This window comes from Agelaius tricolor, unplaced genomic scaffold (assembly GCF_023055355.1).
Source record: "Agelaius tricolor isolate 1412-34295 unplaced genomic scaffold, bAgeTri1.0.p SCAF_27, whole genome shotgun sequence".
Lineage (NCBI taxonomy): Eukaryota > Metazoa > Chordata > Aves > Passeriformes > Icteridae > Agelaius > Agelaius tricolor.
In genome coordinates, this window is record NW_027269287.1 from 3,757,966 (window position 1) to 3,782,469 (window position 24,504).

The 24,504-nt window shown below is 34.6% G+C and overlaps 1 protein-coding gene across 23 annotated transcripts in view; it reads right to left on the minus strand.

Annotated features, from left to right (window-relative positions):
• PPIP5K2 (diphosphoinositol pentakisphosphate kinase 2) overlaps window positions 1-24,504 on the minus strand; it is a 50,196-nt gene that overhangs the window by 17,668 nt on the left and 8,024 nt on the right. For 17 of the 23 annotated variants that reach the window (XR_011682553.1, XM_071448616.1, XM_071448612.1 and 14 more), the window contains exons 2-20: window positions 20,210-20,575; window positions 18,473-18,668; window positions 18,043-18,133; window positions 17,001-17,086; window positions 15,541-15,695; window positions 15,081-15,182; window positions 13,116-13,277; window positions 11,859-11,980; window positions 10,119-10,220; window positions 9,477-9,563; window positions 8,423-8,498; window positions 8,228-8,337; window positions 7,083-7,168; window positions 6,333-6,458; window positions 6,097-6,218; window positions 4,489-4,671; window positions 2,453-2,594; window positions 1,676-1,899; window positions 7-134 (exon numbers count right to left, since the gene is read on the minus strand). Coding sequence is in view for 22 of the 23 variants with exons in the window: in XM_071448616.1 (XP_071304717.1) it covers window positions 7-134; window positions 1,676-1,899; window positions 2,453-2,594; window positions 4,489-4,671; window positions 6,097-6,218; window positions 6,333-6,458; window positions 7,083-7,168; window positions 8,228-8,337; window positions 8,423-8,498; window positions 9,477-9,563; window positions 10,119-10,220; window positions 11,859-11,980; window positions 13,116-13,277; window positions 15,081-15,182; window positions 15,541-15,695; window positions 17,001-17,086; window positions 18,043-18,133; window positions 18,473-18,668; window positions 20,210-20,353 (2,444 nt within the window). In the remaining variant the exon portion in view is untranslated. Of the gene's footprint in view, window positions 1-6; window positions 135-1,675; window positions 1,900-2,452; window positions 2,595-4,488; window positions 4,672-6,096; window positions 6,219-6,332; window positions 6,459-7,082; window positions 7,169-8,227; window positions 8,338-8,418; window positions 8,499-9,476; window positions 9,564-10,118; window positions 10,221-11,858; window positions 11,981-13,115; window positions 13,278-15,080; window positions 15,183-15,529; window positions 15,696-17,000; window positions 17,087-18,042; window positions 18,134-18,472; window positions 18,669-20,209; window positions 20,576-24,504 lie in introns of those variants that run through there. The other 6 variants (XM_071448617.1, XM_071448613.1, XM_071448611.1 and 3 more) reach the window with 3 other exon arrangements.

A 24,504-nucleotide genomic window follows, 5' to 3' on the forward strand; every position in this document is an offset into this window, starting at 1 on the left:
GCTTACAGAGGGTGAAGCTTATTTACAGTGTCATCATCTTGAGTTCTCTGAAGGTCAGAACGAATTTTCCTGACTAGAGGAGTGCAGTAACCTTTGGCAATCTCCAATTTCTCAGCTTTAGAAATACCATATTCCTGTGTAAAAACAAACTGACTTTTAAAATTCAGTTAAAGATTAATATGACTTCTAATTCAAAGCTTCTATATTAAAGCAAATTAGTCATCTATTAGTTTGCTCTGGCTACAAACCATTTTTTAAACATTTTTACTACTTATGATTAGTGATGTAGCTTCAACTAACAAGCACTTTGCCTTTTTGCTGTTTGACTTGATATAGACAAAAAGTTTTCCTTCATTAGTTAAATCAAAGAAGTGGATTTACCTTCTGGTATGATAAAGCTCTTCTTCTTAACCATAATATCTATGGAAGCATTCTGCCTTCTTGTCACCATCTCCATCTCCTATCCTGTCCCCAAAATGTTGTGTTTTGTAATTTCTTTTTTTTTTCCTTTCTTTTTAACAGTCACTAAAGAGACATATTTCGTATGTCTACCTTAGTTTGGAGTAAGCCACCCCAGAGACTTCCATTCATGTCAAATAATCACAGAAATGATATTTATGTACAACTGAGAAATTACTGGTGATATTAAATGTTGTTATATCATCAATATTTAAAAGTATGTTCATCCAGGAGCTTCATACTCTGTGCTGCCCATGGTATGAAAGTTAGAATGGATCTTCTTGTTACACTAGAGAGTAACACAAGCACTGTTCCTTTGCATTATGTAGGCTATAAAGTTTTCTTTGTTTTTCTTCCTTCAGTATGTGTCCTCATTTTTACCTGCTCTTCTCTAATTTTCTATTCAAAATTTCAGCTTAATAGACCACACACAACAATGCATTCTAAGCATCACTACTATTTTTGTCTTTCATGTCAAGGAGTTTGAGAGATGGGGGAGGAAGAACTTCCTTCAAATGCTGCATACAATATGGGTAAGCACCTCTGTTACAACACTGTTCTGTAACTGCAGGGACACTTGGGGAAAGCTTTAGTCTGTTCTGTCCTGTTATCACAAATCAATTTCATGACCTGCCACCTCCAAGATTTTAGAGCTAAACAAAGTTTAACAGCTTACAGAGCATGTAAGTTTAACATGTCTATTTCTGGCCTGAAAGTCTATGAAATTTAATGTGTACATTCACATCATGGACTCTTACAATTATGAAAAAGCAGAAAGATCTTTTTAAATTAAAATTGTTTGAAATTAGTTAAATTGCATAGATTAGGATTAACATCGCCATTTGGAAAGAGCCCAAAAATGAAATGAAATTAAAAGCAATTTAAGAAAACATAGTTATTCACAAAGGCAACTGTTAAATCTATGATGAATGGTGAAGATGAACCCTTTTAATTTAATACACTGCTGTAAGGAAGGAGGCATGTTCACACCCTAAATTTCTAGAAAAATTCACCCTGAACACAGATTAATTATGAATCAAAATTTTCCAAAAAATCCCAGTCAGCTTGCTGCTGAAAAATACAAGATAATGTTAAAGGCTTCTATTATTGCAAAATGTGGGAGTTTCAAAAGAAAATACGAAGTAGACATTTTCACGAAAATTTAAAAAAGCATTTATTCTACACTTTCTTCTAATTAATAACTGAAAATGCTTACCTGAGGAATCACAATGTCAGCTAAAGCCTTTGAAAGTCTATATAATTCCATTGTGTTTTCTAATTTTAAGGATCCATTGTGTTGTACATCATATTTTATACAGTCATAAATATCAGGAATTTTGCTAATATCATATCTTCCATTTTTTGTTTTGAAGTCTTTTTCCAGCTTGGCCCACCTGCGCAGCATCAGTTCTAGAGTTTCACTGTGGTACAGCTGAATATCTGGATAGATGTATATCTTTTATAAGTAATTAAGGCCATCCAAGTAACAAAAGGACATTTTAATTACATAGTAGTAACAACTGAATTACAGAGGGATCAAAATTAAGTTACTATTAAGAAGAAAGGACAGCAGGGCATAAAATCAATTTTAGTGCTGAAAGCATCACAATTACATAGCTCCACTATGATAGTAAAACACATTGCTGCAGAAATGCACCACTGGCCCTTAAATATAAGATGTACCTATATAAATTAGCTTTAGTACCATCAATTTTTCTTATTACTTTTGCGGAATGCTGAGTTTCAAATAACTAAAATTTCTGCAAACTTTGGAATTTCTGAACACCAAAGAGCCCTTACCTGCAATACAACCACATGTTCCTCATGCTTTTTATTTCACAACTAAGCATATGAAATCAGACAGTGAAAAAACTTAATCATTGGTTGACTGATGTTCTGCTAAAAGTAAGTTTAGTGTAGAAATTACATTACAATTCTCCTTCATGTATGTTAACTAGAGAAACTAAATACAAGCACAAAAATGTTTCAGTACCTGCAGACTTTGGGTCTTCCATTCTCTGCCTGATCTGAGAAGTCAAACTCTGTATTAAATAATAGACCTTGTCACATGTCTTTACAGGATTTTTAATAACCTGCATTGATTTTATCAGTGAGATGCTTCCAGATGGAGTGAGCTGCAATTTGAGATAAACACAAAATTAAATGAACAGACTAGATTTGATGGTGAGATAAGATGAAACATGTCAAAGATAGCAAATACTGCAGAAAAAGAACTCAAGCAATGAGTTCATAGCAACTCAATGTTGCTATGAACATTTTTAATAATTTATCAACTATCTATTATCTTTGAGGTATTAAGAAGATTCACCAAAACATTGTACCATTTACTAGAGATTCAAAGGTAATAAGAAATTCACAGAGCAACTAATTCTATGCAGTAAATGTGAGTAACTGCAAGAATTTGTAAAACCATTTCTTTTATTCCACGACAGGAAAATTGGGAAGATGTTTAAAACTTCGTATATACTTAGCAAGCTTCCATATCTTCCTTTCAAGTAACTTCTGTATTCAAAAGCTTACAAAAGTAAATTCTGTTAGAAATGTTGTCATTAAGCTACATGCCTCAAAAAATATTTTTTTGCTCTATAGGAACCAGATTCACAATACTAACTGGTAACTTAAAAAAAAGTTTGGCTGTTCCTGTCATAGGTTTTTGTTTCTACAGGACTGCAGGACCCAAACACAAAAAGAAAGCCTTTAAATGCACATATAGCAACAACATATGAGATATTCTTCAGAACTGAATGAATTATAGAAATGGTAAAAGCTACAAACTATCACCAATGAGGTGTCACTAAAACAATACAATCAATGTACATGTGAGGCTTAGCCTCATTTATTCAGAAAAGTCTGAAGAATTCAAAGTGACCAATGATATGAAACAGTAATTTATACACAAAACACACACTTATCTGAACTTTCCTCAATTTCCTGAAATGGATAGAGTAATTTGGATGTGGAAAACTTCTGCTCTCTACCTAACACTAAGCAGTTCCTATCTCCCTATTATGAAGCAAATAAAAAAATTGATTACTTATACATAATAGGGAGGAAGGCACAGGAATAAACCCCATACAATTTTCCCAAATCACAAGTAAATTAAAAAACCTCCCCCAAGTGAATGAACCCCCCCCCAAGTTTTTATTGCCTTAAAATCCCAAAAGTTAGTAACTCAGTGACCGAAAAGGCACTCTATTAGTTCTAGCCAATTTTAAACCTTTTATCTATATAACAGACACCAATAAATCCTTGCATTTTCCAATTACTGTTGAATCCACTGCTAGGAGTGGTTTGCATGATACTTCATGTATTTAAATGAATCCACAGGGTATATACATGCAGGGTATATTATTCTTAATTAATTTGCTCTCAATAATTTTTCAAAAATAGCAGTTTAAACTTAAACCTCATTTGAGGACTTGTATTTATGTGTTATATGAGACAGAGTATAGACATGAGCAATTGAAAGATAAAGAAGTTCTTTACTATAACAAACAATACATTTAAAACCAGAAACAATGACATGGTCTGTACTAAGTCAACATAAACTATATTACTACGTGCTAATTTAGCATGTTAATGAGATATTTCATTTCACTGAAAGTATTCTACTGGTTTTCAGTATCTTAATATTCTAAGTAAAAAAAAAGACCTTGCCATGGATCAATGATTGAAACAACTGCAGCAGTGTTACACCACACACTGTCAAAGTAAAGATTAGAAAAAACACAAACAATATAATGTCATTCCTTCAATAATTAAAATATTTTAATGGAAAAGTGAAAAAGGTTTACAAGCGAGATCCCTGTTCACTTCTACTTCAAAGTTTGTAGCTATTCTGATTACCAAAATTGCAGGATGAAATATCTACAGCCACCTTTGCACTTCAAACTATTTGCAAGCATGCAAAAAATTTTGCAAAACAGATACATAAAATCACTGCCTAGTACTTTTGCACAGGAATTTTCATAGTTATTTTATTTAATGGGAAACTAATAATACACTAACCTTATCATAGTCATCAGCAGTAAATTCTCTGTCTCTCTGGAGAATTTCATGGAGCCTTGCTTTAACACGATGTTGACAGCTGCTTAAAGAATCACTGTCACTGTCCAACAGACCATTCATATTAGCACTTTTTACCATCTGGACAAGAATAGGAGTCAGCTCTCCTTCTAAGGCCAGTAATCCCTGAAACAAACAATACCATTATTCAGGCAAATAGATGAAAAAATAAATATCTTTAAAAGAATGCCCAAAACAAATTTAAATTCAAGATGGTCTCACCTGGCTATAGGTTAGATAAACAAGGGCACAATGCCTATACTTACAGAGAAATGGGTCCCTATATACTGCTAGTCTGCATGATTGATACAGATGGTGCAACAGTGATGGTGACACGCCACAGACAATGTTCCCCAACACCAGCTGTTCAGGTCTTGGATTGTAGGGAGTGCCCTCTCCCTGACACTGGAAACAAGAGCTACCTGACTAGTGGGTGACATCCTTTGCTCAAGGACTTGTGTTACCAGAGAGGAGCTACGGGAAGGGTTTGCAAACCAAATAGCATCTGGCAGGATAAACAGCAGATAGGTAGGGTCTTACAGAGACGCTACAGAGGCAAATCCCCAAGCCATGTGAGTCACAGGACAATCAAAGGCCTTGAACAAGAGGGGAATGGAGAATTCCAAAATGAAGAAGGCTGGAAACTTTTGTGACTTTTCTGGCAATGGAAGGGCTCTGGAATAAAGAAGGGAAATGGTGTGGTGTCTCTTCAAGCCTGCTGACCAAGGGAAAGCAGGTCAGATGGTTGAAATATTTCTGTACAAACACATGCAGCATAGAAACAAATAGAAGACAAGCTCTACAAGTCTTCAGACTTCCTTTTAAGTTAATTCACATTAGAGAGATACTGTAGAATAGGTGACATGAATGGACTTTTGCTGTAACTCTAGGACCTTTTGGAAGCTTTTAGGTATCACAGTATCATGGTAGGCCTCTATTACAGATCCCCCAATTTAAAAGGGGAAATGGATGAAACCTTCTTAACACAAGTGGAGAAAGCCACCTAATTGCAGGCCTTTTTTCCAAGAATACTCTCAGCACTGGTACCTCTGTGGCAATATTGCAGGGGACAAGCAAGCAAGATTTCTAGAAAACGCCTAGGACAATTCTTTCACAGAGGTCACTGATGAGCTATTAAGCACAGGCATTGCCCTGGACCTGATACTCACAAGTGTCAGGAAAGTAAAGGTAGATGGTAGTCTTGGTAATTGAAATCTGATGTTATAACAGATCCATGGAGAAATAAAGAAGACAAATACTTGCATTAGAGCCCAGGATTTCAAGTGAGCAGACAGTTCACTTGTGAGAGCAGCTTGTTCACAGAATCTTATGGAGAAGAGGACAAAAGTGCCTCAGACAGGGCTTTTTAATTAAAAACTGTCTTCATCTGCTCAAAGAACTTCAAATGTTTGGCATATTATTTGACACTTTTTCACACTATTTGAAAATACCTTTTTCTAATAAACTGTAAATCTCTCCCAGACTTCAAAAGAAAACACAAACCTGAGAATATCAGAATTTTAGAAATTAAAATACCACTTCACATTGTACCTTTGCAAAAGCTGCTGCAGTCATCTGAACTCGTCCCTCATCAGAAGCATAGATTTTGAGATCATGTCGGTAAGTGCTATGTAATCTAAGTAATCCACATCCAGGAAATCCAGCATAATCTCCTACCAAATAAACATTTTGCTCAAACTCTCATCTTGCACTTGATTATCTTCAAAAGTGATTTACGTCACTCAATTGATTTTTTTTGAAAATTATGATGATAATTTTCTTTTTACCTTGTCCGCCTGGATACATACACCTGAAAGCTCTTCCAAGCTCCTCTGCTTGAACCCTGCCTGCAGGGGTCAACTCTCCTCCCCATTTTAGAACCAGAAGCAGGGATGGCTCATTTCTTCTATTATCTAATTTTACACAGGGAGAAAAGCTTAGTATTTAAGTATATTGTTAATTTTTTTTTTCCTAATTAACAAAAAGTTTTTGGTCTAAGAGAAGCGTCATCAAAGGACCTCTTCAACATTATGAATCTCTAGTAGTATTCTAACATTAAGGACATATTGACCTGGTGAACTAAATGGGCACTTCAAATAGAGAAAACTGAAATAATAAAACTATAAAGAGAATATATGTGAAAAATATTTATCATGAATCTGAAGCAAAAAGTAAATCAAGACAGAAAAATTAAAACAAATTGGATGCTAAACACCCTACAATTTGTAAATGTTTTACAGATAGTAATTGTTGAGTGAGATTTTCTTATACTGGCTCAAAAACCATTTTGGTGAATCACTGAAGTTTCTTTTCATGTTATTCTTCTGCTGCACAAGAGCAGGGTTAGAAGAGAAGTTTACTACAGAGTTTTAGGTGCACAATTCAGCAGATTAAAATACTGTGAATATCTGCTAACTATACATTCTTTCAAAACACAATATTCCCTCTTTTTCACATCAAGACATGTTATACCAGTAGTCCATGACTATTTATATACACATAATATTAAGTGGTTAGGTACAAAAGTAATACAATACCTTCCTCTTCACTGGAAGTCTTAGGGCAGCCATGAGGAAGATATGTTAACTGAACTTTGCGATTTATGCCTGAAAAATGCCCATACCTTAAGCAGGAACAGGGAAAAATGAGAAGGGAAGAGGAAGAGAAACATTTTAATTATCTTCCTCCAAAACTGCTAAAATCCTATAAGAGGATATAATAATTCTCTGTTGGTCAATGATTTGTGCATTTGACCAACATTTATTGAAGCAGTCCTTAGAATAAACATTAATTCAACAAGCACAGGATTAGCAGAAGTAACAACTATGCTATCTTAAAATACCATTTAATTCTACCTTTTACAACACTGAACATAAAACTGGAACCCCCCTCCCCCCTCCCGCCAACAACAAGCAGTATTGGACATGGCACAAGTAATTTATCTATTCAGATCCAAAACTACAGTGGCTATCAGTATCTAGAAACTGGTCTCACAGTGTAGATGGCTACTGGTTTTATAGTCCCATTAAGTTCTCAAGCAAAATTCAGTATTTAAAACAATTATTATAAATTTCAATAATTATTGTCTGTTCCCTGATATTTTTTAAATTAAAAATTCCTATTACCATTTCACAGTCTAATATGCCAGATCTTTAATAAACCTTGAAGCCTTTTGTTTCTGTTGTTTTCTTTATTTTGTTGGGGTTTTAAAGGTTTTTTGTTGTTGTTGTTACTAAGTATTTCAGACTTAGTATACAAAGACTTATTTATCTTCAATCCTCAGAGTTTGCTGTAAATAGACAAGTAAGCATGGTGACAGTTCTTACTGGCTTTATCAGATGTCATTATGACATACTACAAGATGCAGACCCTGCTTACAAGTATTTTCAGTTTAAAAACAGGCAAGACAAAATCAACATCAACAAAAATAACCTTGTCTTTTTGAATGTACACTGAGACGCTAGATACAGCAATAAGGTAAATAAAGTCAAGAAGAAAAAAGCCAGAGTGATGAAAAAACATGTTTGAAAAACATGACATCCCTTCTCTTCAAAAACATTGTGCTTGAATTATTATATTATTATGTGTTTGATAGCACTGCAATCCACACAGTAACTGGTGGAACAAGTCAAAACAGCAGATATAACTTCATTGCTATGAAGCCTGAAAATTAGATACTTACATTTCTAACACAGTCTTTAGCTGTTCAAGTTTTGCTTTACTTTCTTCAATTTCAGAATCATTGTTTTGCCCAAGTTCTACTAGGAGCTGCCTTGCTATATCAAGTACTTCCTAAAGGAAGGAAACTTAAGATTTAATTAAATAAATAGATTTCTACTTACAAAATATTACAGTAAAAAAAAAAAAAGAAACTTGCCTGCAACTGTTTTGGTTTTTTCAGTTTCAGTTTTCCAGATTTATATCCATCACATTTTTCAAAGAGATCAAAAAATCTTTAAGATAAAGAAAAATAACTTAAAAATTCCATTAATAAAATAAATTACTACTGCTTGAACAAGAGACTCTTGAAGTGATCTAAAATTAGTACCTTTACAGTATTTGAAAATTAGGTTAAAACCTGTAGTACAGAGGTCTAACCAAGTTTTATTCAAATGCCATCTTCCCAGAAAGTTTTCAATGTATTAGGGAAACAAGAGCACCAGAAGTGACTTAGTCAAAAGCTGACTCACTGACTTGCTAAGTATTAAAAAAAAAAAAAAAAAAATTATATTCTATATATTTGAATGATATATTATTTGAATATGTAGCTATATCAATTCCAATCTTCAAGAATGATCCTGAACAGAAGTAGGGACCAAAACCAGCAAATGAGCAGTCCTACTCTTCTTCAGCATGCTCTGAATGCAAGAATCTAGTCCCAAAAGAAATAATTCCTTTTTACTGAAACTCCACCTAGTTCCAGGTCAATTATGTAAGTTGTCTTATGAATGCCACATAAAGATGGTATCTACCAGAAATTTAGAGTCATTAAACTTTGCCAAAAATGACTAGAAAAAGTAATATCACATTGCATACCAGAATAGTTATGATAAAAAGCAGAAGGCAGAAACCATAGTCTAATGCAGAACCAGAAATATTCTCTTCTGCATTATTTTTAATAAAATAATGCAGCAGAGAATATTTAATGAAGACATTTATAGACACAAATGCATTTTCCATAAAATCAAACAGGACACAAGGCACAGCATGTGTTGAAGGAAATCTGCACAAGTAAGTTGACAGCCCCGTCAGAAAGAGAGGTGCATACTTGCAATTATTTGTAGTATCTAAAACTGTTAGATTTAGAGGATAACAAAAACAAAAAACAACTTGCAATTGTGCAATTCCTGGTCAATTCACTGCTTCCTTAGCCCCAAAATCCTATACTCTAAAATATGGGAAATAACTTTTTTAACCAAGATTCTCTTTACCTCTGATGTTTTACTTCCATTTTCATTTTTTGCTTTGGTGTTCGATCCCCATGGCGTATTACAGCTATAACACATCTAAGCTCCATCCTGAAATTTCAAGGGTTGTATTTCACAAGTCTGTACACAAGGGTCTTTTATTTAATATTAAACCAACTACAATCAAGACAATTGAAAAAGTTGTAGTCATTTGACATTAACTACAGAAGTGATGGAAATATATGCAAAAAATATAAGGTTAACTGAAAATGATGTCAGGTATAAAATATAAAAACTGATTTTAAGACTTTAGTAACTATAGAATATCTATTTGAAGTAGTTTTTAAAACAAAAATTTTGAGGATCATTAAATGAGAGAGTATGTTTATTAGAAGCACATATTAAGTTGGTGCTGGAACAATGATTAGCAGTGGAAGCTATGTATAAAAGACACTAAACTATAAAATCTGCTGTTCTGTACTCAGCTTGACTAAGGGTGAGAAACTCTGACTGCTGATATAGCAGTTGTGATTCCTTCCTTGTTTTCAGCACACAAAACAAGCATTCACAGACCAACGTGGGCACACCTTGCAAAGAGAAAAAAAGATTCACACAAAAGTTACATAGGGAGTTTGCACAATTTAGGTGTAGCTACTATTTTCTTACATTGTTCCAGAGGTGGTTGGCACAATAGGAATGTCTTCAGCTTCCAAAGGAATTGACCATGGTATTTGAAATTGGGGAGCAAGTTCTCTCATTATGATATTTCTAAAATAGGAAGTTAAAAATAATAAAAAAAAACCAAGTAAGTTTAAAGCACAGCTTATACAACGCATACAAACTCCAAACAGATTATATATATGCATTTTTATTCATGTAGTTTTAGAATACTAGCAGCCATGAATGTATAACTGTACATATTTTTCTTTTAATTGCATAACAAACACCACTTAATTTTGAGCTATTACAACTGCTACAGGAGCATTAGACTACTGGCCCTGTATTTGTAACAAACTTCAGCTTTTGAGCTCCAGTTCCTAAAAGAGTTCCTCGGATAGGAATTACTCTTGTCTATTTATATATGCAGACAATTGGCTTTGCTGCCTAACTAAAAGTGCCTAATAATCACCAAACCATTCTCATCGAAGAGTTAACTGCTATTTTCTACCAGTAGTTTCTGTGACAAAACTGGAAAAATAGGTACAGTCTCTCATTGTAACTATAAAATGACAATGCAGTCTCCACCTCAAGAAGGATGGTACATATAATGTTCTGTTTCATAAATGTTTCATCAAGCTACACTGAACTTCAGACTAATAGCTACGTAAGAAGCAGTAACACATACAGGAAAAAAAAGTCTTAAAGTAGAATAAGCCAAAATGTAATTGCTAAAAACCTTGAAAAAATTTGCAAATTCCTTAACATAACAAAATTCCAGACCATTAGATCATGCAAAATTCATGCCGTATCTCATCAGTGCAATCTTACTATAAAGCCAGTCACAATGTGCTTAGCCTACTTTGAAGACAACATTTCCTTGGCATAGAGTTCCATATCCAATTCTATATGATCCCTCATTATACTTTTTTTTGCCTTCAGTGGGAGAGACAAGATGGTATGATAGAAGACGCCATGATTCTATTTTAGTCTGGTTTTACAACATTTCCTTGGCATAGAGTTCCATATCCAATTCTATATGATCCCTCATTATACTTTTTTTTGCCTTCAGTGGGAGAGACAAGATGGTATGATAGAAGACGCCATGATTCTATTTTAGTCTGGTTTTACAACATTTCCTTGGCATAGAGTTCCATATCCAATTCTATATGATCCCTCATTATACTTTTTTTTGCCTTCAGTGGGAGAGACAAGATGGTATGATAGAAGACGCCATGATTCTATTTTAGTCTGGTTTTACAAGTATGAAATCCACAAACATACAAGTACACACCAGCTTCAGATTAAGGACAATGTACAGCAATTTGGACACATTAAATACCAGCAGTCACAACCATCCAGCAGCACTTCACTACTTGAAAAGATCTCAGCTACCTTTAAGAACTTAATCTTGATTTCAAAATACTTATTCAGTTAGTTGTAAGCACTTTTAAAAACTCAGGTGTTTGGAATAATTTTAGGAATAAGGAATTTAGTTAGTATTTTTTTATTGACTTAGGATTCTCTTTAAGGATTTTTTAATTGTTTAAGTTAGTGACTTTTAATGTGATATTTAATTTTAAATAAATAATTCATAATTAATAGTAATGAGAAATAATATTAATAGTAATAAGAAATAATTCATAGTAATAAGTAAACAAAAATAATAAGAAATTTGACAGTACGTAAACTACAATAATATGCAAGGAGGTTAATAAGCAAATCTGAAATAAATCAGGAAACTCTTACCCCAGTATTTTAGCACAATCATCATAGTATTTCATGGAGTTTTTCACAAAACTGAAGCCATTCACATCACAGACATAGGACTGTCCATTAGCACGTAGCAAATCAAAACCACAAACTGTTTGCTGTTTTAAAGAATAAAAGTTCAAGTGATTTAGGATTGCTTATTCTACACAAATTTTATATTTTAACCAGGTATTCATCTGAAAACATGACCAAAACATGTCGTCACACTTTACACTTACTACCTTATGTGAGTTCCATGTTAGGTTCACCCACATCATGCAAACATCTTCCTGTTTTTAACTTTTTATCTCCAACTTGATTTTATCCTTCCTGCATATTCCTAGTAGTATTAGTATTGAAGGTCAAGTATACAGGAGCACAAACTTCAAGACTCACAGCAACCATGGGCCCACAAGTCCCCCTTTCTGACAGTGGTTTCCCACTACATATGGTTTTTAAGGAGGGTAGGCAAGAAATTATAAAAAAAAATTGAAAAACCATTTTTGTTAAAATTTCACAAGATAGTTTTGACATTAACAACATTAACATACGATTGACATCATTAGTAGAGAATACTAGAAGCTATTTCAACAGATTACTTTTTAAGATCTCAAAGCCCACTTCGCTGATAGAGGTCCACACCCTACAGAATGCCATCACAGGCACATTCAGCTAAAGGAGACAGACTGAAAGCCTTCTTATAAAACAGGTGAAAGAAGGCTAAGACACTAAATGATGTTTTGAATGAAAGAATCCTTGTAACTATACAGCAACCTTAAAGTGATATAAAAATCAAAACTATCAAATTAATACCAATTTATTCAAGTAAGCTTACTTACTTAACCATGTAAGTACCAAATTAACAATGAATCTGTACCCGATGAAAATACTATGCAACAGAAGTTACAAAAACATTATTGGAAGTGTGTTTTGCTAACTTAGAAACTAGTATCAAAACATGTGAAAATATTATACACAAACACTGTGGGCTAGCAAAACACAATAGCAACATGTAAATTCAGGGAACTAATGCAACACGAGCAACTTATCCAGAACTTTTCAATACATTCATTAAAGGAAAAATCCTTCTTGATTAAAAAAAGATGTCATATAGAAGTTTAACTTTCCACCTTCCTAGGAGTTCTGCACTAATTACCACTGCTGGCTCACGCACTAAACCCCTACAGAAGTTTCATGTAACAAGCAATTAATTAACACTAAATGTTTGATCAGATAGGAAAGCAATCAGCTTACTTTAAAGGCAAGGCATACTTTCCAAGCAATTAACTTCTCTCTTGCATTCAGGATGACTGGGTATCTCACTTCTTTTCCTTCGCTATCTCGTTCTACTTTGCCATCCAGAGCTGGAGACTTCCGGGCCTCAGCATGAGCATAGTCTGGACCTACTGTGTACACCTGTATTGAAAAACAGGAGCTCTTGATCCAGTGTATTGAAATGATGTTGCATAAATTTGCAAAATGTATGCAAATAACTCAAACGTGACAACAACATCAAAAGATACTAGCTGCTTCCATCATTGAAAAGGTCACACTAAAGTATCTTCCTCAGTGGCATTCTCTGCCTTCAGAGAGCACACATCATTTACTGACAGCCTGGGATAAAACAAGAAAAAGAGTAATTATAAAAACTCAATTAATAAAAATTAATTTCTCAGTTATGTTGGTACAAAGATGTAAATGGTTTCTTCTCCAAAACATCTGCAGAACCTGGAGAACAGGTTAATTTGAAAATTATTTCAGTTTACTTTCAGAAATCTGGCCGCAGGATTAAGTTATTATCTTAATTTAAAAAGTATATTTACATTTTAGATAGGACAAAACAAAGCAAGGATCTGCCCAGCTTTAAGATGACAGTCTTAAGATGACAATCTTAAAAGCTGGGCAGATCCTTGCTTTGTTCCATCCTGTCTAAAATGTAAACATACTTTTTAAATTAAGAGAATAACTCCAGCCAAGAGCTTGACAGAAAAATTGTATTATCTTTCTACTGCAGTTTTGATGCTCACTGAAGGGTTTGGGGCATATGTTGGAAGAGATTTGTCAGCAGCTCTCAAAAATAGGCTACAGTTTTTTTAATTAAAAAACAAACTCCAAGCATTGATTAAAAAAGTATTCAGCTAAAGCAGATGAGTGCCAATACTGCTAATTCAGTGAATTCAGGCAAGAGGGTAAATTAAGTGAAACTGCCTAATATAATATTGATAGTCTTGTTAAAAAATCCATTACTTATTTGGAGTATTAAAAGAGCACTGCTGCTTGATGACTACACTTCAACTAGCCAAAATAGTCCCTAATCCTCAAGCCATTTGCATCACTTCTTGTTGCAAGAATCTTTGTGGAAAGTTTGTAAAGCTCTTACACAAACATCTGTAAACACATATAAACTTCTGTGCAAAGTGTTGCACAGAATAACCTTCAGAAGAGTACACCAGGGCATTTTTCTGAGAACATGGAAAGAGTATTCCCCTCATGCACCACCAAGTGATACCAAGAAGCTGACTGCAGTTAATAAAAGGACTTTTTGGATTAGACCTCCCACTCTCTACACTTGCAATTTTTTGTTTAAATATGGAGATCTCTTATGTATATTGTAAAACATTGGTTTCACATGTTTTGAAATGGGCTTAAAATAGCCAAAATTAACACAAAGGGAAAGGAAGTAATCTTCACAGATGGCTGGTTTAACACCTACTTTGTTATTGCTCGGTTTTAGCATTCTCTCATGGTACCTAATACCTCTGTTAAGAACCTAAATGAAAGAGTGAAAATTATTATAGATAAGATCCACAAAGGTTATTTTCTTTGACTCCATAAAATTTTAGCATGTAACTTTTGCTTATTAATTAGCATTCTAAGATCTACTTCAGTCAGATTTCTTTGTAACCTTAAAACTTCAGATAAATTATCTAGGCAGAACCTGTTAGCATGGGAAAGAAGATGCTGCTCTGGCACTAATACAACACAAAAAAAGAAAGACAATATATCGGGTAGCAAGCCTCCAGCACTTGATTCTAACAATGCAAACATAGCTACTCTACATTACAAGTACCATGTTTAGCTAGAATCAGAATTGCGTTTTTTACTTATGAACTGTAGTAAAACTCAATTAAAATTAATCTTTGACCAAGATTTAAAACTGACAAGCTCTTTGAGCACTTGATTGTTCCAAATATAAATAAGAATGCACCGTTGTCATACCTTCACATCAGTTCCATCTGTAGGCATGAATTCCTCATAAATATAGGAGCCTGTTTTCCTCACACTGCTTTCAGGAGAATAAACACTGCTTCTGCTGCCAATCTGAAAGGTGTATTTTTCCATTAAAAAACTCAAAGAATACTGCTTGAGAAACTTTGAAACCACCTAAAATAACACACTTGTACTAAGAAAACACTTCATGTACCAAATGAAGCAAACTTTTGACCATTGCCAAAAGATTTTTATAAGAGTCTAGAAGTACATTATTAATGGTGTGTGCTAAGAATCTGCAGTAGTTAACCATCTACTGCAAGAAACATATGTCTTCATTCAATCTATATGTTCTCCTGAAATTTCTCTGATCCGCCACCATTCCTAAGCAAGTAGGACATGACAGAATTACTCTGCAATCCTGTTAGACACTTAAAACTTTTCAATAGCTTTAGTACCATAATTTCACCTTTCGAAAGAGCCTCTGGCTTCCACCCCCAGCAGATGTTGGATAATAAATGTAAACATTGTGGTCCTCAGCACTAACTGGCTTTTCTACAAAGGGCTTCTGGAAAATTTCTCCATTCACTTCCACATGATCTTCTCCTTCAATCAAGTTGCATTCTGAAGAACAGTGCAAAGAATAGAGCTGTAACAGTATACTAATGGCATACAATTATTAAGAGATCTACATTAATTTGCAGTTTGAAAAAATAATATTCTATTATATCTTTGTTTCTCTGATTTTTACTGACTGCACAATGAGTGATGATCACATGCAGTATATTTTTGCTGTACCATGTCTATATTATGTTATTTAAATACTATGTTCCGGAATTACTGTTGATTTCCTCAGTGTCAGATAGGAACTTGTCTCCTGCAGGTGCATAAGGTGCATAAGATGGTATATTTGAAGTGTTTTGAAGAGAGGGAAGTGCTATTTGTCTTCTTTTTTCCAGTGCCCTTTCCTGAAATATCAGGGAGCTGGCAGGTGAATTATATACACAGCGTGGTGTCAGATGCCACAGCCATCTTCCATAGAGTTAGAACTGTCTCACACTGTGTGATAAATGCACCCTGAACATAAAATTAGGTCCACTGGTATCAGCAATCAGGAATCGGTATTCAATATTGGTTCACTGCAAGCAGCAGCTTTAATTTCCCTTTTGAAGCATAAATGCATCCTTTTTTCCATAGATCACACGGAAAAATAACATTTTAATGCAAAATTCTCTTGACCTGTCATTGCAATCTCTTACTGTTGCTTAAAGTTTTCATTTTAGTAGAAAATGTTCAGTTTTTTTTGCAGGTACACAAAAAATAGATTCCAATTTATATTCATAGTACAGCATCTGCAGATATATGTAGAACAGATTTCAAATACATGGCTGCTTATACTCAGAAGGGGAAGAATTCAATAGACTGACTTGTTTCTGTCAATATTACTTTCCAAAGGAAAATTAATAATAATTGTGGTTAATATAATATCCTGAATGCTGCTCTGTTCAGGGACATATTAGAAGCTCAGTTTGAATAAGGAGGCCCTATATTCTAGTTATTCTATGATGTCTGTAAGATGTATGGTGTCAGAATCATACTTCTCAGTTGCATATTTGTAATGCCTTTGGCTGGGATGGAGTTAATTTTCTTGACAGCAGCTGGTATGGTGCTATGTCTTGAACTTGTGACAAAAGTCTTGATGTTTTTGTTAATGCTGAGCAGTGCTGACACAGTCTCAACCTCTTTTTTTTTTTCACATACTGCACCCCACAGCCAGTAAGGTCAGTCCACAACAACACTTTAAATGCTGGTGTGGAAATCAAACCACAAAAATGAATTGTCTAGGCAGTAGAGATTTAGCTTTCCACTATGTCCATACTGTTCTTCAGTGGAAACAGTGAGATGCTAATTTTTCTCTGCTCTTTTTACCTTGAGGATTGTTTGGATCACGGTTCAGGACTGCATAGCGAGGAAGTAAAATTCCTTCAGCTTTAAGAATACCATAGACTTCTCTTCTAAAGAAAAGAACATGAAGAAATGAGCCAGCAAATCCTGCAAATATTTGCATTTTACAATCAAGGAGGAGAAAAAAAAACCCACTTTTTTTTTTTTTTCAAATCACACAGGGTAAGGTTACATATATAATACTCTATTTACCAATATAATGCTTTAAAGGTCACTGACACAGCTGTACCTTTGCAGTGATCTCTTCAACATCAATAAAAATGCACTTTGCAATGCCATTCCTTTTCTATCTGGCAGTGCAACAGACATTTGCACAAAACAATTTTCTTGTTAAAGGAAATTTTCAACTGTTCAACTTTATACAGAACAGTAACTGAAGGCATCCGAAATAGCATGTCTGCTCACTGTTCAGAAGGTTTCAGTGTTCATGTATTTTGCTTACTATTTTTTTATTAATGTTTGCTAGGCATGACATTAGCTCCAAAAGAAAATTTGTTTTCAATAACCACATGACCTTTGAGTACCAACAACTTCTATTAAGTATCATCTTTACAGAAAAAAAAAATACTGTAAATCACATGAATTCTACAATTATCTGAGCTTGTACAGCTGCTATATATATCTATCCCTATATGTATTTTAAGAGTTTAAACTTTTTTTATTTGCTAAGCTTTAGAAAATTGTACCAGCAAATTTCTAACTTGGTAAATCTTCAGATACATCAATGTAAAAACAGCAAAAGAAAGAAACACACCTGAAGACACATTCCAGGAAACTATGCATACGTTAATAAAGTGTAACATTAGCTGTAATTTTATTTAAACTACTATACAATCATGGAATCATGGGATGGTTTGAATTAGAAGAGATGTTAAAAATCACCTGATTCCAAACCCTCCACCATGGGCAGGGACAATACATTGGAACTGTTGCTATGCAATAACGATAAATTGTTATAGTCTCTGACAAAAATGACTTGCTTTAAAAGGTGATTAGTAATATTTACCTGTCTTGTATGTGATACTGCATATTCAAGTCATTGATTATGAACGGATTCCTGAGTTTTGCATAAGCTACTGCTTTGTCCAGTGGAAACCCTAAAATGTTTATTAAGAAAACAAATTAAAATTACAAGACACAGTAATTTAGTTTACTAGTAAAGAGTTTGAGCCTTTGCATTACATCACTGTTTCCACTGGCTTCAAATATATTTACCAGTGGGACAGCTATTCTTATATTGTGTCAGACAAGCAATGTAAACAGTATCATTTAATAAACTCAGACTTTAGAAGTCAGTTGTATTATAGTAAAGAAGAAAAAAGAATCACTTCCTAGGAAATCCAATAAAACTGCCAGACAAAAAACCTAAAAGGACTTTCAAAGAGCTTAAATAATTTAGATGGCACAAGTATTTATGGTATTATTACAAGATTTACCTTTAGAGTGAAAAGAAATGAGACAGTCGCATAAAGGCCAATTTTCTACTGGCTCATTCAAAATAACATCCTCTTCAAATATCACCACAGTTATATACTTAAACATGGAGAGGCGTTCAAGAATTTCTTTCATTGGTTTGGACTTTGATTTCTTAGCCATTGAACAAATCCCAACTGCAATTTGTCTTTCTGGTGGCTGGAAAGGAGGCAGGGGCAAGGGAAAAGTAATTTTTATGGGTTCTAAATTTTAGAAACACAACAGGGTTTTAGTAGCACAATACTAGAGCAGGTATTTTCTCTTAAAATTCATATGCTATCATTAATTTAGTTTTTAATCAGGTAAATTGCTAGCAAATAACAAAATGCAGCGTAACAGCATATCACAGTAAATCCTAAAAAAATGCCTCAAGAGTGAAACTGTTTAACAGCTCTATATTCCTTTTTTTGAGTATTGTTACCAGGAACAAACATGATCAAAGGCTAAGTCTAGAGTGTCGGATCTGAACAAAATCATATTTATGGCTTACTCTGAAATTAACTAGTAATTGATTTTTCAATTTTGTCATTTTTTAATGTCTAATTAACAGTCACAAAGCCTCTCATTACCTAATATTACAAGTGAATTATGAAAAGGAATATTAGAAAACAAGAAACTACTTTTCTAGATTTCTGAACTATTTAGTGTGTAAACAGTTTCACTTTTTTTGCATACTCTATAGTTACTTTCACATTAAACTTTCAATAATTTTTTTCTGTCAGTGATATTTCTAAGGGCAACCTACAGCCAACCTATTCTGCTCTATAAAGGAAACAAACAAAAAAACCCACAGAGCAATCCTTTAAATCAACTTACTGCTTTTTGTAAAACTAGCCAGCTACCTTCCCTTGCCAAAATAGGCTCACTGAATTGAGATACCTGAGCTGCTAATTTTGCATTGCTACTCTGCATTTCCAAGTTACTTTTAATAATGGGAAGTGCTTTAGCAATGCTGTCTTGCGTTTAAACCTTTTAGACAAATTCACAATTAGTGAAAATGTCATCTATTCCATAAAATGCAATGTTGCAAAAGGAACAAACAACAAAGAGTTAAAAAATGACATGATGACTAATGCGTAATACCATTAAGAGTTTGTCTTAAGCAAGCTAAAAATCGGTGAGCACAGTGCTCAAAATACAATTCAGAACACTTTATAGATAAAATAAACTAAGTATAATTAAGATGAACTTAGCATGCACTTTCAATATAGCAAGACAAGGAAAGAAAAACAAAAACAAAACAAAACTTAACTCTGAAGCAGTTGACAGCACACAGAAAAATTCCCAATAATTCTTTTGCTTCCAGCTATCCAAATAAATACAACAGAGGCTTATGCCATCATGAAGTTCATTCCCAGAATCCAAATCAAGTTTCCAAATGATGCACATCAACCTCAGTTGCCCTGAAATTCTCTAAAATTAAGCACATCTACTACACAGTTCAAGGTATACATAATTTTCTGATATTCTTCTTTTCCAAACATTATGGACATATCATTATCTGAATATGAACAATTTCTCAATTTAGAACACCATTTTAGTACTAGATTTATGTGAGCTAATGCCATTTTTGAAAAATAATTAAATATTGAAAAATATTTTGAAAAAAAATTTTAGAAACCCTTTTTGAAAAAAAATTGGAAATCAAAAATAATGCTTGAGAACAAAGAATAGTGAACAAGTGCTCCTACAGTACTTACAGAGTCATACTCTTCCTCCTCTTCTTCCCCATGGTCATAGAAGTGTTCATAATCTGTAGATCTGGCTGAATCCAATAATCCTTCTCCATCTTCTCCACCCACAAAGAATCTGGGAGGATCATTCTCTGTTGCATTAACAGACATGGTTACAAGACCTATAGAAAAATCTATGTAAAAATTGCAGGCACTCTGGCAGCTGAGATCCTGGGCATGTTTCCTACTGACACGGGGACACCAAAGTCCCCTGCTCTTTGATGTTGCTTGTGCACTGTTGCCACTGTGATTGCGTTGTTTACCAGGCACTGTTTAACTTGTTATCATCTGCTCATTACTGATCAGAGTTGCTGCTCCAAGAAACCTACTGTGCTAGATAAAAAAAAAAAAAAAAAAAAAAAAAAAAAGACACTTGATAAAGGGATCTAAAACAAAATCTTTTTACTTAGAAAAAATGTTTAGACAATTATGTACCTCTGAGAAAAGCATCAGAAATAAAACAGGTGCACCACACAGTCTACACTTTTAGATGTATGTTTAGCGCATTGGAAACAGTTTCAAAATTACTCTCAAACTACTGATGCATAAATTTTAGAAACAGAAAATATAACTCACAGAAGTAAAAGCTATGCAAATGCATTTTTTTTCCTAACTTCAGAAGGCTTAAATGGAGAGTATTTTTACACCAAATGTACAACAAAAATATTCTCCAATATTTACAATATTTAACTCACTATCCATGGCATTGGCTGTTTATTCCACAGAAATTTCTGATCAAATGACAATTGCAAACAGACTACTGTCTGTTTGTTACTGTCTCTGCTAGTGAAAAACATAAAGCCACCATTAGGGCTATTAAAAAAACCCTAGTCTTAAAACTCAAGTGAATCTTTTCTATGAAAACAGAATGTGACAGCTTACAACAAAATGTTGCCTTATTTTCACTGAGAAAAAATAAAAATTACAGAGATGGACGCTACCACTGCCTTCTGACAAAAGGACTTCTAACCACTAATGTAGCAGTGAAGTGAACACATATTATACCCTTTTAACCTGTCATGTGAAAATAAAATATTGGCAAAATAACTTGTATACAGAAACAAACCCACAGATTAGGCATCTGTTATTTTAACAAGGTAACTGATGCTGTGAGATGTATATGGCTTTATAAGATTATAAATAATGTATCACTACTGCTTACAAAATTAATAAGCAGTTACTTTACAAGCAGTTTAGAAGTTCATCTGATCCAAAGGGTTGGGTTGTTCACTTGTATGTCATTACGCAAGTGCCATTCAACAGTGATGGCTCAGCAGAACTGAATTTGTTTTTAAATATCAGTGAAAATTACTTTGGCTGTCCTATGAACTAAGTGAAGCAATAGTAAATTCCCACTAGTGGTCAACCATGAAGGGGGATGGCAAGAAAAGCAAAAGTTGCCCAGAAAGAATCTGTCCTAATTCAGAGGCTAGGTGTGGATAAACAATGCTGTCTCTGTTTTGGATAATCAGTTTCAGGAGAAAATGCCCTGGAATGAGCACTTCCTCTAAAGAGAAAAGGCCCTTCAATAACGTCTTTTTCTTCTGCCAATGAGAGAAATTGATACCAGCAAGTGAAAGTGAAAAAACCTCAAAAGATCTGCTTATTAATAACAACAACAACAAACCAAAATAAAAAACAAACAAACAAACAAAAATGCATTGGGGTGCCCTAAGGCATAGAAAAGGATTGAATAAATGCTAGATATGAATTCCCAGAAACCTACCCTCCACACACCCAGACACCCACCAAACAGCTTAGCAAAAAAAGCTCAAAAAAATGCCCAGGGAAAAAAATACAGAGGCTGATGGCATGCCCCAGAGTAAAATGGCAGTTGGTCCCTTTTGTCTCTGGAAAGGAGAAGAGGAGATCACACAGCAGCCCAGAACAGAGCAGATGGGAAAGCTGCTGAATTTCTGGCATGGGTCTCCTCCTTGCAGCGGCCAAAGTTGGTGGATTTTAATGTCCTTTCTCATTTTGGTTCAGCTCCCCCAAGCTTTTGTGTTCAGGGTGGTCCTGCTGGCTTCCCAGACAGGCCAAAAGGAAAAATAAGACAAGCCAAAAACAGTCCAAGGAAACAAAAAACCAAAAAGCCGCTGAGAGGATTCGTGGTACAGCCTCCAGGCTATGGGAAGGGAAGTTCCAGGAAGGGAAGGGAAGTTCTGGGAAGTTCCGGGAAGGGAAGGACCTTCTTGCTTCAAGTTAGCAAAAAAACCTGAAAACCTAATCCAACAAAAGAACAATCAGAAAAGCAACATCCCTGTCCACACTGTCCAGAACACACTGGACAGAGAGACTGAACTGAGCCCATGCCCAGTGTTTCCAGGCTCTGGTCCTGCCCACTGCCTCATCTTAAAGATAGTGCAGACATTTCTGGGCATAAAGCAGATGATCAGGGAATAAAGTATTATTGTAAAATCACCCCAAGAGAATTACAAAACCTTCAGACCCAGAAGTTGAAACTGAGCATAAGAAACCTGGGCTCACAGAAGAGGATTAAAAGATTTATTTCTTAAATGCATTTTCTATGTATCTGTTATTCATCAATTCTGCTAACAAAAAAATTTCTTCCCCTTAGAATGTGGAACTGTAGCTGTTTGCCTTTCAAGCAATAAGAACAAGAAGAATTTCAAACCCCTAATTCATCTGACTGTCACAAGAGTTAAAAATTGGGTGTTCAGGTAAATTAATCCTGTTTATGAGATGGTGAAGAAAGAGAGATTTCCAAATCCTAATTCTGGCAAGCTTCAGAAAGGTAGAGGTAAATGCCAACATGTACTGGCAACTAACACAGAATTTTATAAAGGTATTTGTCACAGACATATTTTCTGAAAAATCCTTTCCTTAGGATTTTTTCTCCTGAGAAGCTGAGAGGCCTCAGGAACAAAATGTAAACAATGATTATCTGCTGCTGTGGAATGCAACAGGTGGATCTGTGATTGGTCTCATGTGGTTGTTGCTAATTAATAGCCAATCACAGTCAGCTGGCTCGGACAGAGAGTCCGAGCCACGAGCCTTTGTTATCATTCTTTCTTTTTCTTTTCTTAGCTAGCCTTCTGATGAAATCCTTTCTTCTATTCTTTTAGTGTAGTTTTAATATAATATATATAATAATAAATCAGCCTTCTGAAACACGGAGTCAACATTCTCATCTCTTCCCTCATCATAAGACCCCTGCAAACTTCATCACAGGTATTAAACCAAAAAAGACACCCCCAAAAAAACACTGATGAAGCCAAAAAATGAAGTTCCTCTTGTATCACCTTCCATCCTACTACCCAAAATCTGTAGACTGGTTATCAGTTTCTTAACAGCTTTCTAAAACATAGGAAAAAGACGAAAGAACAATGACTTGAAACAAATAAGTTGAAAGTCTTAAGATTTTTACGCCTTCTTTCCCCTACCTATTCCTATAGTACACTTTGTGAGAGCAGCAGAAGTTAAGAAGTTCGCATACAATTGGTGACTGGTTATTTCACGGGACTATCTGACACTAACCAAGTCTTTCTAGCCCAAAAGGATTACTTTTCAAAGCAAGTAAAACCGACACAAATAGACTGAAGGGAGAGCAACATATTTGTCTACAAAGATACCACCTGAAACACTTCCCCAACAGTCCTATCTCAAAACTCATTGTTCTGTTACCTTCCTCATTCAAGAATCTGGAGACTGTCGGTTTTATGACTGGAAAGTACATTGTAGTAGGGCTTCATGTGCAGAAAACAGACTTTGAACAGCCACTTAGTTCGCTTGGAATTAACAGATTATTTTCTCCAACATTAACATTGTTCACCCATTTGAAGGCAAATGAATAACTAGATTGCCACTCCATGCTACTGTCACTAGGCCCCAGAGTTTTCATGCTGTTTGTAAAAGTAACACTGAAGGCTACGGATCAGAAAAGGATACTGACATTTTTCAGGCTTATAAACTATTGCATGAACTCACTGAATTGCATATAAACTGGCATTCTGACTGCTGATAGTTGCCAGTTTAGCTCCCTGACAGCAGATGCTGTAAGCTACTGTCATTACCATAAATTTGTGTCAGGATATATTTAATAAATTATCTATTTTTTAAAATTAATGCTTTCAGAGATGGGGATTAAAATTCTTTCCCCTCATATCCTACAATAAAAATTGGACAAGCAAAGAGAACTACTAAGTGACTGCAACTACAGTGAACAACTTATACAAGTCTCCCAAACACCATCTACAGTTATGTGACATCAAAAATGCAGTAAGATTACGCTTGAATGGTTC